This window comes from Pan paniscus, chromosome 4, assembly GCF_029289425.2.
Source record: "Pan paniscus chromosome 4, NHGRI_mPanPan1-v2.0_pri, whole genome shotgun sequence".
Lineage (NCBI taxonomy): Eukaryota > Metazoa > Chordata > Mammalia > Primates > Hominidae > Pan > Pan paniscus.
The window spans coordinates 54190553-54211214 of NC_073253.2; the positions used below are offsets into that span (position 1 = coordinate 54190553).

The 20662-nt window shown below is 44.9% G+C and overlaps 2 protein-coding genes across 5 annotated transcripts in view; one reads left to right on the plus strand and one right to left on the minus strand.

Annotated features, from left to right (window-relative positions):
* PDE4D (phosphodiesterase 4D) overlaps nt 1-20662 on the plus strand; it is a 1528950-nt gene that overhangs the window by 769864 nt on the left and 738424 nt on the right. The gene's annotated exons all lie outside the window — the stretch shown is intronic.
* The window catches only part of LOC134730401 (uncharacterized), an 87740-nt gene continuing 79527 nt past the window's right edge, over nt 12450-20662 (minus strand). Inside the window, exons 2-4 of the mRNA XM_063604354.1 lie at nt 19258-19441; nt 16775-16937; nt 12450-12922 (exon numbers count right to left, since the gene is read on the minus strand). Coding sequence (XP_063460424.1) covers nt 12549-12922; nt 16775-16937; nt 19258-19441 — 721 coding nt within the window. The 3' untranslated portion in view covers nt 12450-12548. The remainder of the gene's footprint in view (nt 12923-16774; nt 16938-19257; nt 19442-20662) is intronic.

Genomic DNA, 20662 nt, shown 5'->3' on the forward strand with positions numbered 1-20662 from the left:
TCAGGCTATTCCCTCCAGGTTTCCAGTGATTAATTAGCTGTGAACCTCAACCAACACCTGACTCTAGAAGAGTCTCCAAATAGGTCCTAGAAGGACCAAGTAAAATCACCATCCCTCAATCCCTCAATTTTTCCTTTTTCCAAGTCAAGAATAAAAGAAGTCTGGGAAACATTGCCAGGTCAGCTTCTTTTTAAGCTCATGATTTTCTGCTACCTGAGGGAAGGAGAGAAGGAAAAAGAAAAGAAAAGAAAACCTCAATGAATGCTCCATAACCTGGATTTTAATCTCTTTCCCTTTTTGGGATAAAATTGTTTAATGTAATTAACTACAAGGAGAAAAGTTAACCAGTGGCTTCTGCTTTTGCTGAAAGCACTTTTTCAAACCAAGCTGTCATGTCAAATGCATTCAATAGTAGTTTGGACAGCTCCTTAAGTGGGTCTCAGAATGCATCTCTAAAGAAAGTGTTTAAATATTTTTTAATGTGAAAACCCATATGGGTATTTTGGTGATAGGATTTCTTCTATGATTCAGGAATAAAGTATAATGCCCAAATAGGCCCCTGCCATTCCTATCAAGGACATTGCATCCATAATCCATTTTCCATATCCGTTTGTATGTAAATGAAAAGTCTCACACATCACAACTTCTGTTTATCTCATTGTAGGATTGCCTCATCTGTATTTATCCACATTAGTAAAAATTATCCAAATCCCAGAAATATAACAATAGTCGATATTTCTTGAGCATTTACTCTGTTCTAGGCTCTGTGTTAAATGCTTTGCATGTAATGTCTCATTTAGTTTTACCACATTCTATGAGGTATTTACTCTCCTTTTCTTATATGGGTAAGAAAACATGTTGAGTTATTCAGGTAATTTGCCTGCATTCACATACTGGTCATGAGAAAACTAGAGGACCCAGGAGATTGAAGCCCATATTTCATCATTCGACTGTCCTAGGAAACGCCTTGTATACTTGTTTTTTTAAGGTATTCTGTCACCCAAGAACATTGAAGGTATATGCAGATTCTCTTTTCCTGTTCTATTCCACTAGACCTGAATATGAGGGATGAAAATTGCTTTGGTTTTGATGTGACTTCAGTACCTTCTGTATTTGACACAGAGGTGAGTCACATCCTGATCAGTGTTGAAAGCATTTAGTAAGATTATTAGTTTACAAAGAAGGCTGAACCATGACTATATAATAATGAAGCAATTGTAAAAAAATCAGAAAGCATTCACATTCATTCCTTGAATTTCCAAAAGCATTCAACAACAGAAAAAGGGCAAACACGTTTATTCCATGTATATATACTGAATTCCTACTATGCACCTTCAACAATAAAGGCTTTTGGTATATAGGAGTATACTGAGCCCAGTTAGATTCAAGTGAAATTCCTAGTAATGTCCTGGTATACAAGGAGCTTAAATGTTCAACATATAACATTATTTCTTATGATAGGTTTCACCTATAAGCCCTCTAAACTGTTTGTAACTCCATAAGAAATAATTAATAAACCCCAACAAGGTCTATTTAATGTCTTGAGACAGATCATTCTACTCACTTTAGATTTCTTATAGATAATAGCCAGCACCTAAAACAATTTTTAAAGACATAGGAAATCCAGAATAAATATAACTATCATAGGAACATGGAAAGAATTAAAGAAATGGCAGGACGTGGGGAAAAAACTACTGGAGAAAAAGGGTGAAAATGTGTGACAATGAAGATTTGCAAAGGTTCTAGAATATTTTAAATTAAGTTAGAATAAACTTTTAGTTGCACTGTGCTTTGACTTTTTATTCAGCCTAAATTATCCTGTTAAATTCAGGTTGTTCATCTCCAAGGATGAATGTAATTTAACTGAATCTTGTATTAGAGACTTGCACATTTCTCACTCATTAATATGATCAAAAGCATCTTATTTATGTCAAAAGACGAGAAACGAAGGCCATTTTTGGCATTGTCCTAAAGTCGTGCTTTCTTGCCTTATTAGCATTTCATTTCAAGCAATATATTGAACAGAAATGCTTGTGATTGAATGAAGATTAATTATAGGGTATGGGAATATTCGAACCTATTTAATTGTTCTGAATAGTGTCTTCTGCTGTTTCGTTATCCAAAAGGGAATAAGTATTTGGGGAACAAAGATTGTGACACATCTGGTAATATTCAAGATGCACACCCCCTCACTAGACTGTCAAAAGGCTGGGCTTGTCACAGATGTCGAGGCTGTGATGTATTGTCACTCTTGCTGCACCCATGGATGCGCCTCTCCTGATATGCGACTCCCATTGGGAATGTGAAGACACAGAGGAGATTTTTAATCAAGAGCATAGGTAGGAGTCAACAATGCATAGCTGGCAGATGCAGATTTCAGCCTGGGAATATTTAGAATAATTTGGATTGCTTTATAGTTTATAGTAGCATCTTTTATGCAGGACTCTGACCTAATTATTTCAAAAATTATTGCTACTGATTATAATTTCATTGTTGCTTTCTTTTATCTATTCATTGTTTAAACAGCATTTTTAGGGGGGCAGGGTAGGGAGAAGCAGTGTAGTTTGGTAATAAAGGGCATATGATCTGGACCCAGCCTACCTTGCAAAATGATTAAGCCCCAATTTTCCAATATGTAAAATGGAGACAATACTAGCATCTACCTCACAATATTGTTGATTGAATGAAATGAGATAATATAAGTAAATTACTTCCAGTAGTCCCTAGCACATAAGCACTCATTAAATGTTAGCTTTTAAAATTGTATTCCAGATTAAAAACTAGGGCTACATACTGAGAATTCATAGAACCAATTTATCTACAGATATTTCTTTTGTATCTGTGTTCTTATGCCTGCATCAGGCATTACGAAGAATACAGAGAGACAAACTTTCTATTCCTCACGGTTGGCAATAGAAGAGAAATAATAATACACAGGAAATAAGTAAAAGTATAATTCAAACTCCAAGTTTAATGATGTATAAAATGAAGAGGTCAGTTTGGGCTATAACAATCAGATAAGATTCACTAGGTGCTAAACTTGATCTAAACTGAGAAAAATAGACAAGACTTATAAATATTAGTTTAAAACATAAATCTGAAAGTGTTACTCCCCTATATTTTAATAAGACTTCTCTGTGCCCCTTGCTCCTATAACAGTTTCCTTAAGGTTAAAACTGCTAGGTTTCTGAGCTCTTCTCCATCCTACTAAATGAGAACCTCTAATACAAGAGGACAGTGCTTGGAAATCTACATTTGTATAGAACCCAAGTGATTCTTATCAAGCAAATAATGGAAATTCTATCTTAGAGAAGTCTAAACATACTAAGGCCCTTGTTTAGACTCTATGTAATTTCATTTTCAGCCACTCTGGGCCTTGACCCCTGAGAATCAGCAAAAGAGAACTTTCTTCAGCACTTGGCTTAGCCCTCCCCTCTTTTGTGAAGGAGTTTCCCTTCACTGGTCAGTGTTCCTTGTCTTTAATGATGGTCTTGAACACCACTATGTTGTTGTACTTAAAACACAGAGTTGTAACTGTTTACAGGTTTATATCCATTAAACCACTTGATTTTGTATTTCATGCTCTCTTATTCTCACCTTAGCATTTAGTTACCACTCACTAAATCAGTTGATCTTGAAACTTTAGAAATCTTACCCTTACCTGAGGGGTCCTTGTTTACAAAGCAGATTTCTAGATGCTGTTGCTCAGGTACTCTTATTCTGTAGTTGAAATGAGCATTTTAGGGCCAGACACGGTGGCTCATACCTATAATACCAACACTTTGGGAAGCTGAGGCAGGAGGATCACTTGAGTCCAGGAGTTCAAGACAGGCCTGGGCAGCATAGCAAGACTTTATCTCTACATAATTAGCCTGGCACAATAGCACATACCTGGCTACTCAGGAGACTGAGGTAGGAGGATTGCTTGAACCCAGCATTTTAAGGCTGCAGCGGGCCACAATCATGCCACTGCACTCCAGCCTGGGCAACAGAGCAAGATCCCATCTCTTAAAAAAAGTGAGCATTTTAACAAGTGTGTAAATAGTCTACCATTCTCTTAAAACGCACACAAACATACACACCTTGAAAATGCAAATGAATGAATGTGTGACAGAGTGGAAGAAACAGCTTCAGAAGAAAGAATAAACATAGCATTTACAGAAGATAGTGAGAATACCACTGATTTGGTATGTTGGATGCTGGTTGGGAGAATTTTATGGGAAAAATACCAGTTGAGTGAAATTATGGATGTTCTTGAGAAATAGCAGAGTTTGAATTGAATGTGGCTTTTTGCATGAAGTGGTAATTTTGGAATTTTGGAATAGGAGAATGAATAAAGATGGCATCCCCAATAGTTGTCATGGCTAGTCTTAGGAAGGGTTGGATCAGATGATCTCTAAAATATCTCTTAACACTGAAATGTATAGTGTTATGCTATAAAATATGTAGATATTGAATTGTATTAATAAAGCCTTAGCTTGTATTCATGGGATAAAACTTCTACTTAAATAATATTGTAATTTCATTCATTAATGCATGTGTATAAAAGTGGATCAGTATTGTGGAAGGTTTGCTTAAGGTGAGATACATGCAATGGTAGCCTGGAGCCAGGTAGTAGTACCAGCTCAGGAGTGCTAACTGTTACGTATTCAATGATTTTGAGACCTGGTTGGAAAGCACGGGCATTATTAAATTATATAAACCCGCAATTAAATAAATTATATGAAATACAAAGGTAATCAATACTCAAAACTCATTAGTTCCCAAGTACTTCATTATATTTTACTATTATCCATGCTCTTGAGGTTATGTAGTCCATCGTATCTGTGTCGTGGAAATACTATATAATGAGGTGCAGCTACAAATCTCTTCCCAACTCCACATTCAGGGCCATCACATTGGTAGCTTGAAATAAGACATGCTGATAGTAGTTACACCATGGAAATGGACATACTGCACAAATCAGGCCTTTTTTTTTCTCCTAGAGAGCCAACTGATAAATATTTACCAGCATACCAATGGCTCATGTTTAGAATAGTCCCATTGTTTTGGGGTAGACATTCATTTTGGTACATGGCCTGACTCAAAAGTTCACCCCTTTAGTGTTACCTCCTGTTCAGCATTGAAGCCACTCATGTCTCCTTATATGAAACCAGAAACAAGGGGCTTTTTTTTTTTTTTTAAATTCTAAGAGTGGCTGGCTTTAGTTGTAACAGAAGAGAGCAGGTACCTTTATTGTACTTCAATTTAAACTCCTTTCAAAAGGATCTGAGAACCTTTTTCAAAAAAAATTTATTCCCCCAAATCTGATAAATATGCCTCTATTTTATAATCTTTTACAACTTTTCAAATTACTACAATCTGAAAGACATTTTCAATCTTTCTTGAAAGACAGGGAGAATATTGCCATGGATGAAGAAAACAATGGCTTGTTTCTTTCGTTGTATAAAATCATTCTTCATCACTGTGAAAATAAGAAAATGATTTTTTTTAGTTGAGCACAATCTCGAGATCTTTCTAACAGCCTCTGTTCTTACAGTATGGATGTTTCTCTTGGTTTATAGCTCTGCAAAGGAGTCAAAGAATCTTCCTTTTATGAGGGCCCTGAAGAAAGAAAATTGTGCTGATAAATATTACTTTATGTGCGTTTGAATGATGATATGGCCAAGCATTCTTCAGAAATTTCTGAATTTTTCATGTATGCCTTCAAGAGTTGTAATCCTTACTTAAGCAAATGTCTGTTTAGGAGAGATTCCGGAGATTTTCCTATTTAGAGTGTTTTAAAAATTAAGGAAGGTGTTCACCAGCTTACTAGAGGTTCCTTGTGAAAAGAGAAATGAGTTTTCTTCAACAGTCTTATGTCTTTGGTTCAAGCTGACATAATTAAGGTGTAAACATATCAGTATAGTTTGTTTTGATTAAACTTTAGATGGACATAGAATAGGTAATCAAATTCATTGGATCGAAATAAGTATTCTTACTCTGAAATGAAACGAAATGGAATCTTCGGAAACATGGAAACAATGACCCAAACATCAGAGAGGCATTGAAGATAAATGGGAATATCACTGGGAATAGTGTAATTGGAGCAGTGTTTTCCAAGCCCAATCCTCAGACCTCTCGAAAATGGAGATTGTAACACTAGATTGTGGGCAGTCTATACCAAACCAACAGTACTGAATCAGAGTGGGTTATGGGAATGGCTAGAGCATTTGCAATTTTACAGCATATTCAGAAGATTTTTATGTACACTGAAGTTGAGACGTGCTGATTTAGCAAAGGTAACTGACAGTTTGCCTCAATTCCCTCATCTGCAAAATGGGGATTATAAAAGTAGGGTTGTTGGAGGACTGAATGAGTACATATATGTATAGTGTTTAGGACAATGTCTGCTGTTTTACAGTAAGTGCTCTATTGTTGGCTCTTGCCACTATTATTGTTTTGTCAAGGGCTTGTCTGTGCTAGCTGGAATGGAAACTTAAATGTTTCTAATTATTGCAACTGTCAGATTTCTTAAATATCGTAATGAAGCCAGCACAGTGAAGAGCTGTCCTCAGTTTAATGTAACATTGGATCTATCCTAATATGTTTTCTTAGTTTCCTATTGCATGTGTAACTATTTTATTTAAATGTTTTATTTTTCCACAGGGTTACATTTATTTTATTACTTCAGAAATATTAGATGTCATTCTGAAATTGTGGCTGTGCCTTTATCTTGCATGTGGAATTCAATTTTTTATATTCTTTACAAACCGTATTTATAAGAAATAAAGATAAGGTTACAGTGAGTTGTAGTATGAGATGGTAATTTACATGGGGTGCTCCATGTGCTTAGCTTTTCTCTGAAGTTATGCACCCCACAGCAAGGGAAATATTTGCATTTCGGAGAGTGAGAATTTATGTTCATCCTCTACTAGGAATGGTGGCAGCTTTTCCAGGTCAAGGCCCTGCAGATGCCTGATGGTCATGGGTAAATGAAGGCTGGATGCAGGGAAGGCAGCAAAATGAGAAAATCTCCTGGGATCAATTAATGGGAGTCATCTGAGAGAGAATAAAGGCAGGAGAACATTTTCTTCTAGTCAGGAATTCGCATCAGTTTTGCCTGGTAATGGGTTTCATGAAAGCCAAGATGAAAGGCTTTTATCCCTAAGGAAAAAAGGGCTCTCCTCACATCCTCTTTCTGTGCTCTTTTATCAATGACTAATAATAACATGCTTGCATCCATGACAGTCTTTCAGAAAACTGATGCAAAAACAAGTCCAAAATTAGAGTGTACAGCTGTCGTGATTTCCTGGAGTTTCTGGTGTGTGCTTAGTAGGCACACAGTTTGAGTTACGTGGCTTCATTATATGATTACACACTACTTTGTTGCCTCATTGGTGGTTAGGGTGATTTTAAACTTTTCAGTACCCAAAAGCAGTGTCCTGGAACATACCAATGAAGATAGGGAGAATTGTTTCAGTCCCAGAGATATCCCAAGCAAATACAGCAGTGAACTCAATGGATATTTGTGAAATGAATAAATAAATGAATGAATGAGTACTACTGTGAATATTCTTGTCATGTTTGCTTGTTCTCATTTGGAGTTTCTTTGAGGTCCATGACCAGAGGTTGAATTGCTGGATCTTAAAGTAAGAGGATTACCAACTTCCCTATACGATGCTCAATTCCTCTCCACAATGGCTATACTAGTTTACTGTCTGGCAATCAGTGTATGAGGGTTACCTGTTTATCACATTGTTGTAACACTTGATTTTGTCAGATATCAGGTTCTAACTGAGGTCCGAGGGGAGTTGGTGGGCAAGTGGCGGGTAGCTGGAAAAACACGTGAGGAATTGTAGACAGTTTCAACATGGATTTACTCTCTCTCTGGCCATGAGCCGTGAGCGCAAGATGTATGTACAGCGTCAGCACGGTAGTTGTACCTTTTACAGACAATAGTGGCTCCAAGCCAAGCACAAGCTTACATGGGTGATCACCTAATGTGCCTCACGTGGCGTGGTTACATAATGTGCAGAGTTGTGAGCCTGTGCTCCAAACTCACTGAGTCATGCTGGACCAGGTGTCTGCTTCGGCCTATTTTTGAGAGCAGCACATCCATTTTCCTTACACTCCACCCCCAATGCCAAAGGAGACATAGGCCTTGGACACACAGGTCTAAGACACAGGCCTTATACGTACACTCTGGGGACAAAGGCCCTGGACACACAGGTCTGACACATAGGCCTTAAATTCTACTCCCTAGGCTGAAGGAGTCTTTTAAATGGAGAAACATGCCCACAGGGTGGAACCCCAGACCCAGAGGCCACAGCAGTAATACAAGGAGCAACAACTCCAGGTTATGACGGGCAAACACCCCATGATGATGTTACCTGAATTTACTTTATGCATTAAGCCAGGTTTTTATTTCCCTACCTTTAGGGGCATTGGGGCATGCAACAACAGGTTACCATCCGTTTCCATCCTGGTCATAGGAGGTCATCCTTCCTCCCATAGGTCTTGCCACATGGTCTAGCCCCACATGGGCCAGTGGCCAACTAGCCACTTCTGTATTTTCCAGGTGCCTAACCACAAGGTTAAGCCTCAGTAGACCACACAGCTATTGGTGCAGATTATCATATGTGTCACCTCTTTGGTGATCACCATTCATATTGCTCTGAATTCAGCCCATTGACTACTTTGTCCATACCCGGTATGAAACCATATGGAGTCAGTACTAGGCTGGACTGTGAGCAGTCCAGGCAGTAGCAGCACCCCAGCTAGACCCATCTGTGTACCATGCCCCATCGGGCATAGGGGGGGATGCCCTTCCTTAAATGGTGAAGGCTCAGCATGTAGGGGTGCTTCAGGCCCCATGTTCTTAGGCCCCATGGCCTTATCTTGCATTAGGACTGCCGGTCTCAAGAACTCTTGCAACTCTGCTGCTAAGGGACTTGTACTCAGCGTACTCTGTTGCTTCAAGTAGGTGCCCCACTTTGCTAAAGTGGATGTCTGCACTGTCCCAGTCCGGGGGGTTGTTATCGATGAACACATCCATCCTGCTATCAGGTAACTCATCTACACGACAACTGTAGCCTGTCCTGCCATGCTCTCATGAGCCCGAAGGGCAGCATATGCAGTTACTAACTGCTTCTCTATCAGTGAATACTGGAGCTCAGCTCCTTTCCATAGTTGGGACCAAAAGCCTACTGGTGTTCTCAAGCACTCCATGCTCTGCCACAGGCCCCAGCCAAAACCATCTGTGGTCACATGCACATCCAACTCAAATGAGCACCCTTGGTCAACTACCCACAGGGCTTGTGCCTGCTGAATAGCCTATTTAGCTGCCAGGAAGTCAGTCTCAGCCACACTATCTTAATTCTAGGCAAGAGGAGCATTGCCGCTTCTAAATCTGCAAGAGAATCAGAGGTTAACATAATATTATCAATAAGACCATGACATATGATGGGGCTATGCATATATCCCTGCAGCAACACTATGAAAGTCCACTGTCACCTTCCCATGAAGGCGAACTGTTCCTGGCTCTCTAGAGCAATGTTAATTGAAAATGCATTAATCAAGTCCACCACATAGTGGCACTGTCCAAATTCCATCATCAAGCGGTCCATCAAATCTGTAATAGATGGGATGGCTGTCAGGCCATGTAAAACATCCACCCCCAGAATATATCAGCGCTGGTGTTTACCAGTGCCAGCACTCGCTGTATGTTGGTGGAGGACCAGTGGATTGCTAATTTCACATGTGGCCTCTATTTGTCTGGTGTCCCCCCAGGCCAGGCACCTCAGCCAGTTCCCTAATCAAACAGAAAAAGCTCAACATTTCCACCTGGCTGCAGCAAGTAGTCTTTGAGTTGAAGCACCTGAGTGGGACCAGGTCATACAGCAATGTCCTCCTTCCCCTTCTGCATTTCCTGGAATTGCTGCTCTTGAGACAGTTATCTCCACAAAGTTAAGAGTACTTCATTGGGCTGCTTATCGATTTTCTCTCAGTCAACCCTGGCCAAAGTCAAATCTATCCACCTCTGTGAGTGGGTCACTTGTTGGGGCCCCCTTTTCTTCCATGATGGGGAGGCTCTGCAGGTGGGGCATCTTCCCCTTTTTTACGGTGCAGACCCAGACCAAGCAGGGGTCTCTGGCTGAGATGACGGACCCAGGCCTGCATTCACAACAGCCTCTAACTCCCTTTCCAACCCTATGCCAGGCCTTCAGGCACCCCACCTGCACCTGGAGATCCCCATTCATGGCAGCCTCTAAGTCTTTTTCTAAGCTGTGTAGCTGGGCCTCCAGGCACCCTGCCTGTGCCCGAAAGGCCCTTTCCTGCACTGCATCCCTCAGGGATTGGGAGTGTACTTCTTGTAGCACAGAAAAAACGCCCATCCAACTCTGCTGTCAAAGGCTCATTCCTTCTCGGTGCTCTGCACTTCCAGCTGCTTCAGTGCTTTCTCCGTGCTCGTGGGGTACTGTTATGCCCAGACCGTTAGTTCCCCAAAGAAGACCACCAGAGTCCAGAGTCAAAGCCAAGCGGCAAGGATCTTTACTACAAGTTCGAACCTGGTCCCTCCATTCCACAGCATACAAGAGGGCCCTGAACAATGCGAGTGTTTGCTTTTTATAGCCTGAAAGTTACAGGGGAACAAAGGAATTCTTTTGGTTCCCGCTCTTTCAGTAAAACTTTGAACGGCTGTCCCCTTATCGGAGACTTTCCTGGTGGTGTTTGTACTGGGCTCAGGAAGTTTGAGAGATATATGGCGATATGTGGTGGGATGGGAGGATGGGATGTGTTTGTACTGGGCTTGTTTGTTTTGAGCCCGGGGCTGAGGAATGTGCCCGGCTCCTTTCATTCCCCCCTTTCTTTTCAGGTATTTTTTAGAGCCAGTCTTGGGTCTTATAAGTCTGATTCTGTTTCAGCGTTTACAGGTTGGTATTGGGCTCTGAGGACTATGAGTTGTACAGTGTTAAACCTTTCTTTAACGAACCGCAAAATTCTGTTAACAACACAAGGTCCTACGGGAAGCAGAAATAGTAGACTCAGCAGGGGTCCAAGGAAGGGGGCTAACAGAGAAAACATAGATGAGTTCCACCATTGGTCTGCAGCTGAAGCAAACTGCCGTGTTCTTACTTCTGTGCTTAACTTGCGTAACTGTTGGACCCAGTCTTCCACGAGCCCTGATTCATTTATGTAGAAACAACAGTCTTCCTTTAGAAACATACACGTTCCCCCTTTTTCAGCAGTGAGTAGGTCTAAGGCCCTCCGGTTCTGCAAGGTTACCTGTGCTAGGGACGTGAGCTGCCGCTGGAGGGACGCAAGGGACTCAGCTGACTCCTCCATAGCAACGGCAAATTGTTGGTACAGCTTGTTACTTTCTATGAGGGTGTGACCTAGGGCTCCGCCAGCCAGTCCGGCCGCCATGAAGGATGCGGTGAGGGAGATTCCTGCAATGAGGGGGAGAAATATGGCTCGTGCAGGTCTCGGTCTAGGGTCTGGGTGACTAACAGCACTAGTCCAGTTACCGGTATACCCTAGGAACTCGCCGGCAGTAAGTAGAGTTAACCGGGGAACTAATGTGACAGGAAGACACAGTAGGTTGGTAACAGGGGGGCTTGATAGGTTTTTAGATAATGTTCCATTACACCAGAAGAATATGCCTGACGGAGCCCTTAAGGTGATGTTAGGGGGCGTTGCAGTGATGTTGCAGAGGCTGGAATGAGTTCCTGAGAAACAGTAGGGAAACTTTTCTTGACTGGGGTTTAGGTATAGTGGCACGTTAGGGATAGGGGCATATGAGAGGTTTCGGTGGTTGTTAGCTTGGGCAGAGGTGGAGGATCCCCATGGCAGGGGGACAGCGGTTAGCGGTGGACGCCCTAGAGTGGCACACAGAAAGCAGCCAGACAGGCTGTGAAGTCCTGTAAGGTTGGCAAGTTCTAATCCTTCTTGCAATAATTTTAACCAGGAAAAAGGACGTAAATCTTGTGTCAGGCGGTTTTCTTGTCGCTGGATATTTCCATGGACCAGGGGCCGTACCTGCACTAGACCCCGCCACAGATAGAGGTGACTGCTAGGCCATGTGGAGGCGGAGGAGTAGTATACAGCCCCGTGTTGAGGCATGGTCCAGCGGGAGTTCCAGGGGTCTCTAACTATCCATGTATATGAAAGGTCTCTATCTCGTCTGCGATGGAAGGGCCATCTGGGATCTATCTGTTCTTTTCCACCCCACCATTGGTATTTATGGATGTTACAATAGGTATAAGGGCAGCCGGCACTTTGGTGCCACCAATAGTGCTTACAATTGTATTCAGTCTGATCATACTTGAAGCATATTATTGGTGCCACTGGTTTGGCTACTGGGAAATCGGTAAAATTTAGTAAAATTGGGCTATTGCACCCTGAGGACGGGCAATCTGCACTGGCCGCTAGTTTCCTGGGCTTATGAGGTTGCCCAGGGTGGGTTTGGTTTTCATAAAGCCAGAATCTCCAGACAAAGGGATTAGGAGCTGGCTTTATGTTTTCCCCAGCGGCCACTAGGGCGACCAATGTTAGAGTTAGACTACCTAACTGCATGTTTGCAGTGAGCTATGCTGCCGGCGCAGGGTGAGTTTTAAGGGGTTGTTCTTAGCTCTGTCCACAGTCCACGTGTCCGGTGCTTCAGCCGCCGCCATGATTGGCCCCAGAAGGTCGGAGGTTGGGTCCACTGGCTTGACGTGGGTGTAGTGGATCCACGACGCAATGCCTTCTACCTTCAGGGCGGTGGGTGTGGTCAGGAGTACTTGGAGTGGTCCTTTCCACCTGGGCTCTAGGGTCTCTTGTCGGTGTCGCTTAACCAGGACCCAGTCTCCCGGCTGGTACGGATGGGGTGTCGGTGGGGGACTGGTCTCATATAGCTCTTTCAGCTTGGGCCAGATTTCTTGGTGAATTTTCTGTAAGGCTTGTAAGGAAAATAAGAATTCAGAGACATTTTCTATTTCAGACTTAAGCAGGTCATCTTTTAAGCTAGGAACCAGGGGTGGAGGTCTGCCATACATGATTTTGTAAGGGGTAAGGCCCAGTTTGTAAGGGGTATTACGGGCCCGGAACAGAGCATAGGGGAGAAGGACTACCCAATTAGCGCCAGTCTCTATAGTCAATTTAGTTAAGGTCTCTTTTAAGGTCCGATTCATCCTTTCTACCTGTCCTGAACTCTGGGGCCTGTAAGCGCAATGTAGTTTCCAATTTGCCCCAAGGATGGAAGCCAAGTCCTGACTTACCTTAGCGACGAAAGCGGGCCCATTATCTGACCCTATCTGGATGGGGAAGCCATACCTGGGAAGGATATCTTCCAGAATTTTCTTTGCTATGACCTGAGCAGTTTCTCTTTTGGTTGGGAATGCTTCAGTCCACCCTGAAAAAGTATCTACAAAGACAAGTAAGTACCGGTACCCGTACTTTCCTGGCTTTATTTCAGTAAAATCTACTTCCCAGTAGATACCAGGCCTGGTTCCCCTGAGCCTTGTTCCTGCTGCAGCTTGAGATTGGGGGTATGCATTGTTAAGCTGGCAGACTTTGCAACTTGTCATGATACTGCTGGCCGTCTCAGCTATATGTCTGATTTTGAGCTTGGAGCGTCTGATCAGGTCTATCATCCGCCGGGCCCCCAGGTGGGTGGTTCGGTGGATGTGTTCTAACACCTGTTGTCCTAATTTTTCTGGTAGGATGGTTTGGTCATTAGTATCAGTCCACCACCCATTCTGGATTTGTTTCAGGGGAAGTTTGTCAATCCACTGGAGATCTTGTTCTGAATATTCAGGGAAATATGGCAAGTCCCGGGGGCCCGGGTCAGGGAGCTGGAGTGCAAGGAGTCGGCTGGGAGCCTTCGCCACATTCCTTGCAGTTTGGTCTGCCAGAAAGTTGCCTTGAGCAGCTGGAGTAGTTAGTTTCTGATGCCCTGGGCAATGTACAATGGCTAATTTTTCTGGCCTCCATAGGGCTGTTAGCAGGGCTAGGATCTCTTGCTTGTTTTTTATCTCTTTTCCTTCAACCGTCAGTAACCCTCGCTCCCTGTAAATGGCCCCATGTATATGCGCCGTTGCAAAAGCATATCGGCTGTCTGTATATACTGTCAGCTTTTTCCCCGCCCCTAAGGTAAGGGCTTGGGTGAGCGCTATCAGTTCGGCCTTCTGGGCCGATGTCCCTGGGGGCAGGGGTTCCGCCCAGATTACCTCAGTCTCTGAAGTTACTGCCACTCCAGCGTACCTCTGGCCTTGATGCATGAAGCTGCTCCCATCAGTGAACCAGACGAGGTCGGCGTCAGGAAGTGGGCGGTCCTGCAGGTCTTCTCGAACTCCGTGCACCTGAGCTAGTATCTTGGTGCAGTCATGGAGTGGGGCGTCTAGGTCCAGGTTGGGCAGCAGCAAGGCAGGGTTTAAGGTCGTTGGGGGCAGGAAAATTATCCTGAGAGGCTTTAGTAGTAGTCCTTGGTAGTGGGTGAGCCAGGCGTTACTCATCCATCGATTAGGTGGCTGTTTGAGTACACCTTCGATGGCATGTGGAGTAACAACCCGCAATTCTTGCCCCATGACAAGTTTATCAGCATCTTGCACCATCAGAGCCGTGGCCGCAATCATTCGGAGACAAGGGGGCCACCCGGCAGCTACTGGGTCTAACTTCTTCGACAGGTAGGCAACTGGCCTCCGCCAGGGGCCTAAGTTCTGAGTTATTACCACCTTGGCGACACCCTTATTCTCATCCACGTATAAGTGGAAGGGCTTGGTAACATCAGGTAGTCCTAGTGCAGGCGCGGAGAGTAGGGCGGTTTTAATCTGTTGGAAGGCCAACTCGGCTTCGTCTGTCCAATTAAATGGCTGTTGCCCCCGTGTTGCCTGATACAAGGGTTTAGCCAGTTCTGCGAACCCAGGTATCCATAGTCTGCAAAATCCTGCCGACCCCAGGAATTCTCTCACTTGTCGGGTGGATTGTGGCCTGGGGATCTGCAGAACAGTTTGTTTCCGGGCGTCTGTTAGCCAGCGCTGCCCTCCCTTAAGCAGGTACCCTAGATATGTTACCTCTGGCTTACAGATTTGAGCTTTCTTTGCCGAGGCTCGGTAGCCTAGATTCCCCAGAGCTTGTAAGAGACCCTTGGTCCCTTGGATGCAAGCTTCTTGGGTCTCAGCAGCAATTAGGAGGTCATCAACATACTGTAGTAAAATTATTTCAGGGTGTTTACGTCGGTACTCACCCAGGTCTTCATGGAGGGCCTCATCGAACAGGGTAGGAGAGTTTTTGAATCCCTGCGGCAGCCTGGTCCATGTCAGTTGGCCACTTATGCCCCTATCAGGGTCATTCCACTCGAAGGCAAAGAGCTTTTGGCTCTGAGGGGCTAAAGGCAAACTGAAGAAAGCATCTTTCAAATCTAAAACAGTGTACCATTGATGTTTAGGGTTTAAGGTACTTAGGAGGGTATATGGGTTAGGTACAGTTGGATGTATGTCCACAACCCTGTTGTTGATTTCTCTTAAGTCTTGTACAGGTCTGTATTCTCCACTATTAGGTTTTCGTACCGGCAACAATGGAGTATTCCAGGGTGAGTGACATGGGCGAAGGACCCCTTGGTCAAGGAGCCGGCGGGTATGCGGGGCAATCCCTTTCTTGGCCTCTAGGGGCATCGGGTATTGGCGTACCCGCACGGGGTCTGTCCCAGGCTTAAGTTCAATAAATAAGGCAGGATGGTGTTTTGCTAGACCTAAGCCCCCCGTTTCCGCCCACGCTTCTGGATATTGCTGGAGCCAGGTTGCTATGTCCTGGTCAGGGGCCGCTTTCTCCTGGTGGAGCCGGTACTCATCTTCTAGGTTTATAGTCAGGACGGACACGGGTCGATTGTGGGAGTTGGTCACGACGGGCCCCTCAGGGAGGAAATGGATCTGTGCTCCCATTTTAGTTAGCAGGTCTATCCCCAATAGGGGACAGGGGCTCTCAGGGATGACCAGGAAAGAATGGGTTACATTCTTGGCTCCGAGGTTTACTGTTCTTTGTGTTGTCCATGGGTATTTCTTAACTCCTGTGGCCCCTTGTACCCACGAGGATTTGGAGGATAATTTCCCATTAGTTTTAACTAAGACCGAGTGCTGTGCTCCCGTATCGACCAAGAACTGGACTGGGGACCCCTCCACTTGCAAAGTTACCCTAGGTTCGGGGAGGGGGTCCGAACCCCGTCTTCCCTAGTCTTCGTCTTGAGTGACTAGTACGGGTGTAGACCTAGGGGGTCCAGGTCCCTGTCCTCGTGGTTTCTTTTTGGGGCAGTCTCTTACCCAGTGGCCAGCCCCCTTACAATAGGCACATTGGTCTTTGCTCAGATTATCATGCCGGGGGGGCCGCCTAGGTTGGGTGTACTCTGGCTGTAGATGCTCTTTCTGTACCACTGCTGCCAGGACCTTGGTCATTTTTTCAGTGGCCTTAAATTGTTTTTCCTCTGGAGTATCTCTGTTATTGTAAACCCGCTGGGCTATCTGAAGGAGGTCCTGAATCCGCTTTCCCTCCAAGTCTTCTAATTTCTGGAGTTTTCTCTTAATATCTGGGGCTGCCTGATTTACGAAAGACATTACAACAGCTGCCTGACTTCCTGGAGCCTCTGGATCTATGGGGGTGTACTGTCTAAAAGCTTCCATTAATCTTTCTAAGTAGGTAGCTGGGCTCTCTGTCTTTCCCTGCAGAATAGAATATACTTTAGCCAAATTAGTGGGCTTGCGAGCAGCTGCCCGGAGACCTGCCATTAGAGTCTGGCGATAAAGGTGTAGCCGTCCCCTACCTTCTGCCGTGTTGTAGTCCCACGCCGGCCTGGTCAGAGGAAAGGTTGCGTTTATGAGGTCGGGGTTGGCAGTCGGTTGACCGTCGTCCCCCGGGACCAGCTTTCTAGCTTCTATCTGTATTCTCTCTCGCTCTTCCGTGGTGAACAAGATTCGTAGGAGCTGCTGACAATCATCCCAAGTGGGCTGGTGGGTGAACATGACACTATCTAGTAAAGCCAGTAAATCTTTGGGGTTGTCTGAAAACCGAGCACTCTGAGTTTTCCAGTTATACAGATCACTGGTGGAGAATGGCCAGTACTGGAGCCTGGGGATTCCTGTGTCATCTGGGGGTCCTATTTCCCGAAGGGGTAAAGCCACCGTGGAGTCAGGCGGCTGAGGGGGGCTAGTCCGCGAAGTGCACCCTCGCGTCCTCCCTGCCGGCCCTTCAAAGTTACTTTCCCTTTCAGCGGGCCCGTGTGTGCTGGCTGCCTCCCGTCCGCCTGCTCCCTCCCGCAGCTCAGCCAGGGGGGCTGGGGCCTGGGGCCCGGAGGGGTATGGAGGGGGTTCTGTGAACAGTGGGTCCCCGCTGTCAGGTAGAACAGGATGGGGGGGGCAGTTGGTTGCTTGGATTTTAGTGGTCGAGCAACCAGTGCCTTACAGGGTTCAGAGGCCAATTGGAAAGGGGACAGCCAAGGAGGCGGGTTCTCAACAAGGTCCTACCATATGAGGATATATGGGATTTGATCTAAGTGGCCCGCACCCCCAGGTAGGAAAATCTTGGACTTTACCCTAGTGATGACAGCAAGTCGGAAGGTCCCTTCGGGCGGCCACCCCACATCAAAGGCAGGCCATTCGGAGCGACACAGAGTAATTAGCTTTCCTTTCCTGATTTCTATACCAAGATCATGGCCCCTTGCTCTAACTTCTTTGAAATTACTCGTAAGGAGAGATAGAGGAGTGCTCTGGGTATTACCCATCCTGTAATAATTTGTAGTCTCTTCCTGTAAAGGAATGTGGGTTTGAATCCCTGTAAAGGAAATCTGATCTGACTTATTAATGATATCTAATCGCAGGCGCACTTTGGCAGCCCTGGTCAGAGTTAGCTGCCTGGATCGCGGTCACGCTGGGGCAGCCCAGATCAGAGACAGCTGCTGCCCACCAAACCGGGGCAGTTCAGATCGCAAGCGCGCACCGGAAGCCCGGGTCAGAGTTAGCTGCCTGGATCGCGGTCGCGCCGGGGCAGCCCAGATTAGAGACAGCTGCTGCCCGCCAAACCGGGGCAGTTCAGATCGCAAGCGCGCACCGGAAGCCTGGGTCAGAGTTAGCTGCCTGGATCGCGGTCGCGCTGGGGCAGCCCAGACAGAGACGGCTGCTGCCCGCCAAACCGGGGCAGCTCAGATCAGAGACAGCTGCTGCCCGCCCAACCGTGGCAGCTCAGATCGCAAGCGCGCACCGGAAGCCCGGGTCAGAGTTAGCTGCCTGGATCGCGATCGCGCTGGGGCAGCCCAGATCAGAGACGGCTGCTGCCCGCCAAACCGGGGCAGCTCAGATCAGAGACAGCTGCTGCCCACCAAACCGGGGCAGCTCAGATCAGAGACAGCTGCTGCCCGCCCAACCGGGGCAGCTCAGATCAGAGACAGCTGCTGCCCACCAAACCGGGGCAGCTCAGATCAGAGACAGCTGCTGCCCGCCTAACCGGGGCAGCTCAGATCAGAGACAGCTGCTGCCCGCCAAACCAGGGCAGCTCAGATCGCAATATAGATCAGATGAGAGCCAGGGGACGTCTCCCACCGGTCTCCGCTGGCCGTCCTATAGCGCGTCCGCCAGGACTGTGCCAGCTCCAGTTTCAGACCTCGCGAGTCACAGATTCGGATTCAGAACAGACACAGACAGACAAACGGAGACGAGCCAGCTCACCTATCAGTAGATCGATCCTAGCAGATCCGTTGACCAGGGGTCTGGTGGGCTTGGGGAATCCCGGACGGGCCCCCAGATGTTATGCCCAGACCGTTAGTTCCCCAAAGAAGACCACCAGAGTCCAGAGTCAAAGCCAAACGGCAAGGATCTTTACTACAAGTTCGAACCTGGTCCCTCCATTCCACAGCATACAAGAGGGCCCTGAACAATGCGAGTGTTTGCTTTTTATAGCCTGAAAGTTACAGGGGGAACAAAGGAATTCTTTTGGTTCCCGCTCTTTCAGTAAAACTTTGAACGGCTGTCCCCTTATCGGAGACTTTCCTGGTGGTGTTTGTACTGGGCTCAGGAAGTTTGAGAGATATATGGCGATATGTGGTGGGATGGGAGGATGGGATGTGTTTGTACTGGGCTTGTTTGTTTTGAGCCCGGGGCTGAGGAATGTGCCCAGCTCCTTTCAGTACCCATCTACTGCTGGCCAGGTTTCCAACAGAGTTCACCCTTGCAGCACAGCTGTGACCAGGTACCACAACCCATGTTGTGGCCACATTGCCAACCCAGAATCAGCAGGGACCAAAGGCTCACCCACCTTGGGATCCTGTTCGTGATGCCAATTGTCAGGTTCTAACTGAGGTCTGAGGGGAGTCAGTGGGTGAGTGGTGGGTAGCTGGAAAAACACTAGAGGAATCATGCACAGTTTCAACGTGCCTTTACTGTCTGAGTGTGAGCCGTAGGTGCAAACCATAGGTACAGTGTCAGTCCGGTAGTTATACCTTTTACAGACAATAGTGGCTCTGAGCCAGTTACAAGCTCACGTGGGTGATCACCTAATGCGCCTTACGTGGTGTAGTTACATAATGTGCAGAATTGTGCACCTGCACTCCAAACTTGCTGAGTCATGCTGGACCTGATGTCTGCCTCAGCCTATTGACCGCAGTGCATACATTTTCCTTAAATCAGATTTTTAAAATTTTTGCCTGTCAGATGAGATATGTCTGTCACTATTGTTTTAATTATTTTTTCCTAATTGCTAGCAAAGTTGCCTATCTTCTCAAATGTTCACTTATTGTTTTTTTTCCTGTGAGTTCTTGCATCCAGTTTGAACAGTACTATTATAACTTTGTTTTAATGCTGTCAAATTCCTAAAATAGTTGCTTATGTCACAGAAGTTCTAACCTCAGAATGATGATATCCATGCCAAAGCAGTTGAAATTTAAATTCTTAGATAAGTAACTTTAAATATTCCAGTGTTATAGTAAAACATTTATACTGGACTATTCACTCAAAAATTCTTTAAACAGTTGTCAACCTTATTTCTTTCATTATAATAATTGTAACTTTAAATGTAAGATATGATAACCACATCTCTGAAATGTGACAACCTTGTCCACCAATGTTATTATGCCTGAAACATAAATCTTGGGCCCCTGCTCAGAACCTTTGCCTTCTAGTTTCAGTAATTATGAAATTAATTTTGTGTTTGGTGTTTTGCAAATTAAACTTACCCTATTAACCCTATAGCATATATACATTATAGATCTATTATTATAATTATTATATTTTTAAAAATAGCTTTATGCTCATTGGGCAGAATCTGTATCAGCACATTTTTTGGCAGAATAGATTCAGTAGACTAATAACTCTGTTATAAATCCCTGGTAGCAATGTTGGGTAAATTCAGTGGACTAATAAATCTGTTATAAATCCCTGGTAACAATGGTGGGGTTTTAATGAGTAACATGAACTTAGAATAAAACAACTTAAATATATATATATATATATATATGAATAATATTAATCTTTATTCTTATATTTGTATAATGTAGTTATCTGATTTGCAGAGGGAGAGAAAGAGACAAATGGATAGACAGACAGAACGAGATCATTTAGACCATAAGGTTAGAAAAATATTATGAGACTATGGAAAGGTAATGAATATGGTAGAGAGAGATGGAGCTGAAGATTATAGTTCTTTACTTATGGACTGCTCCAGG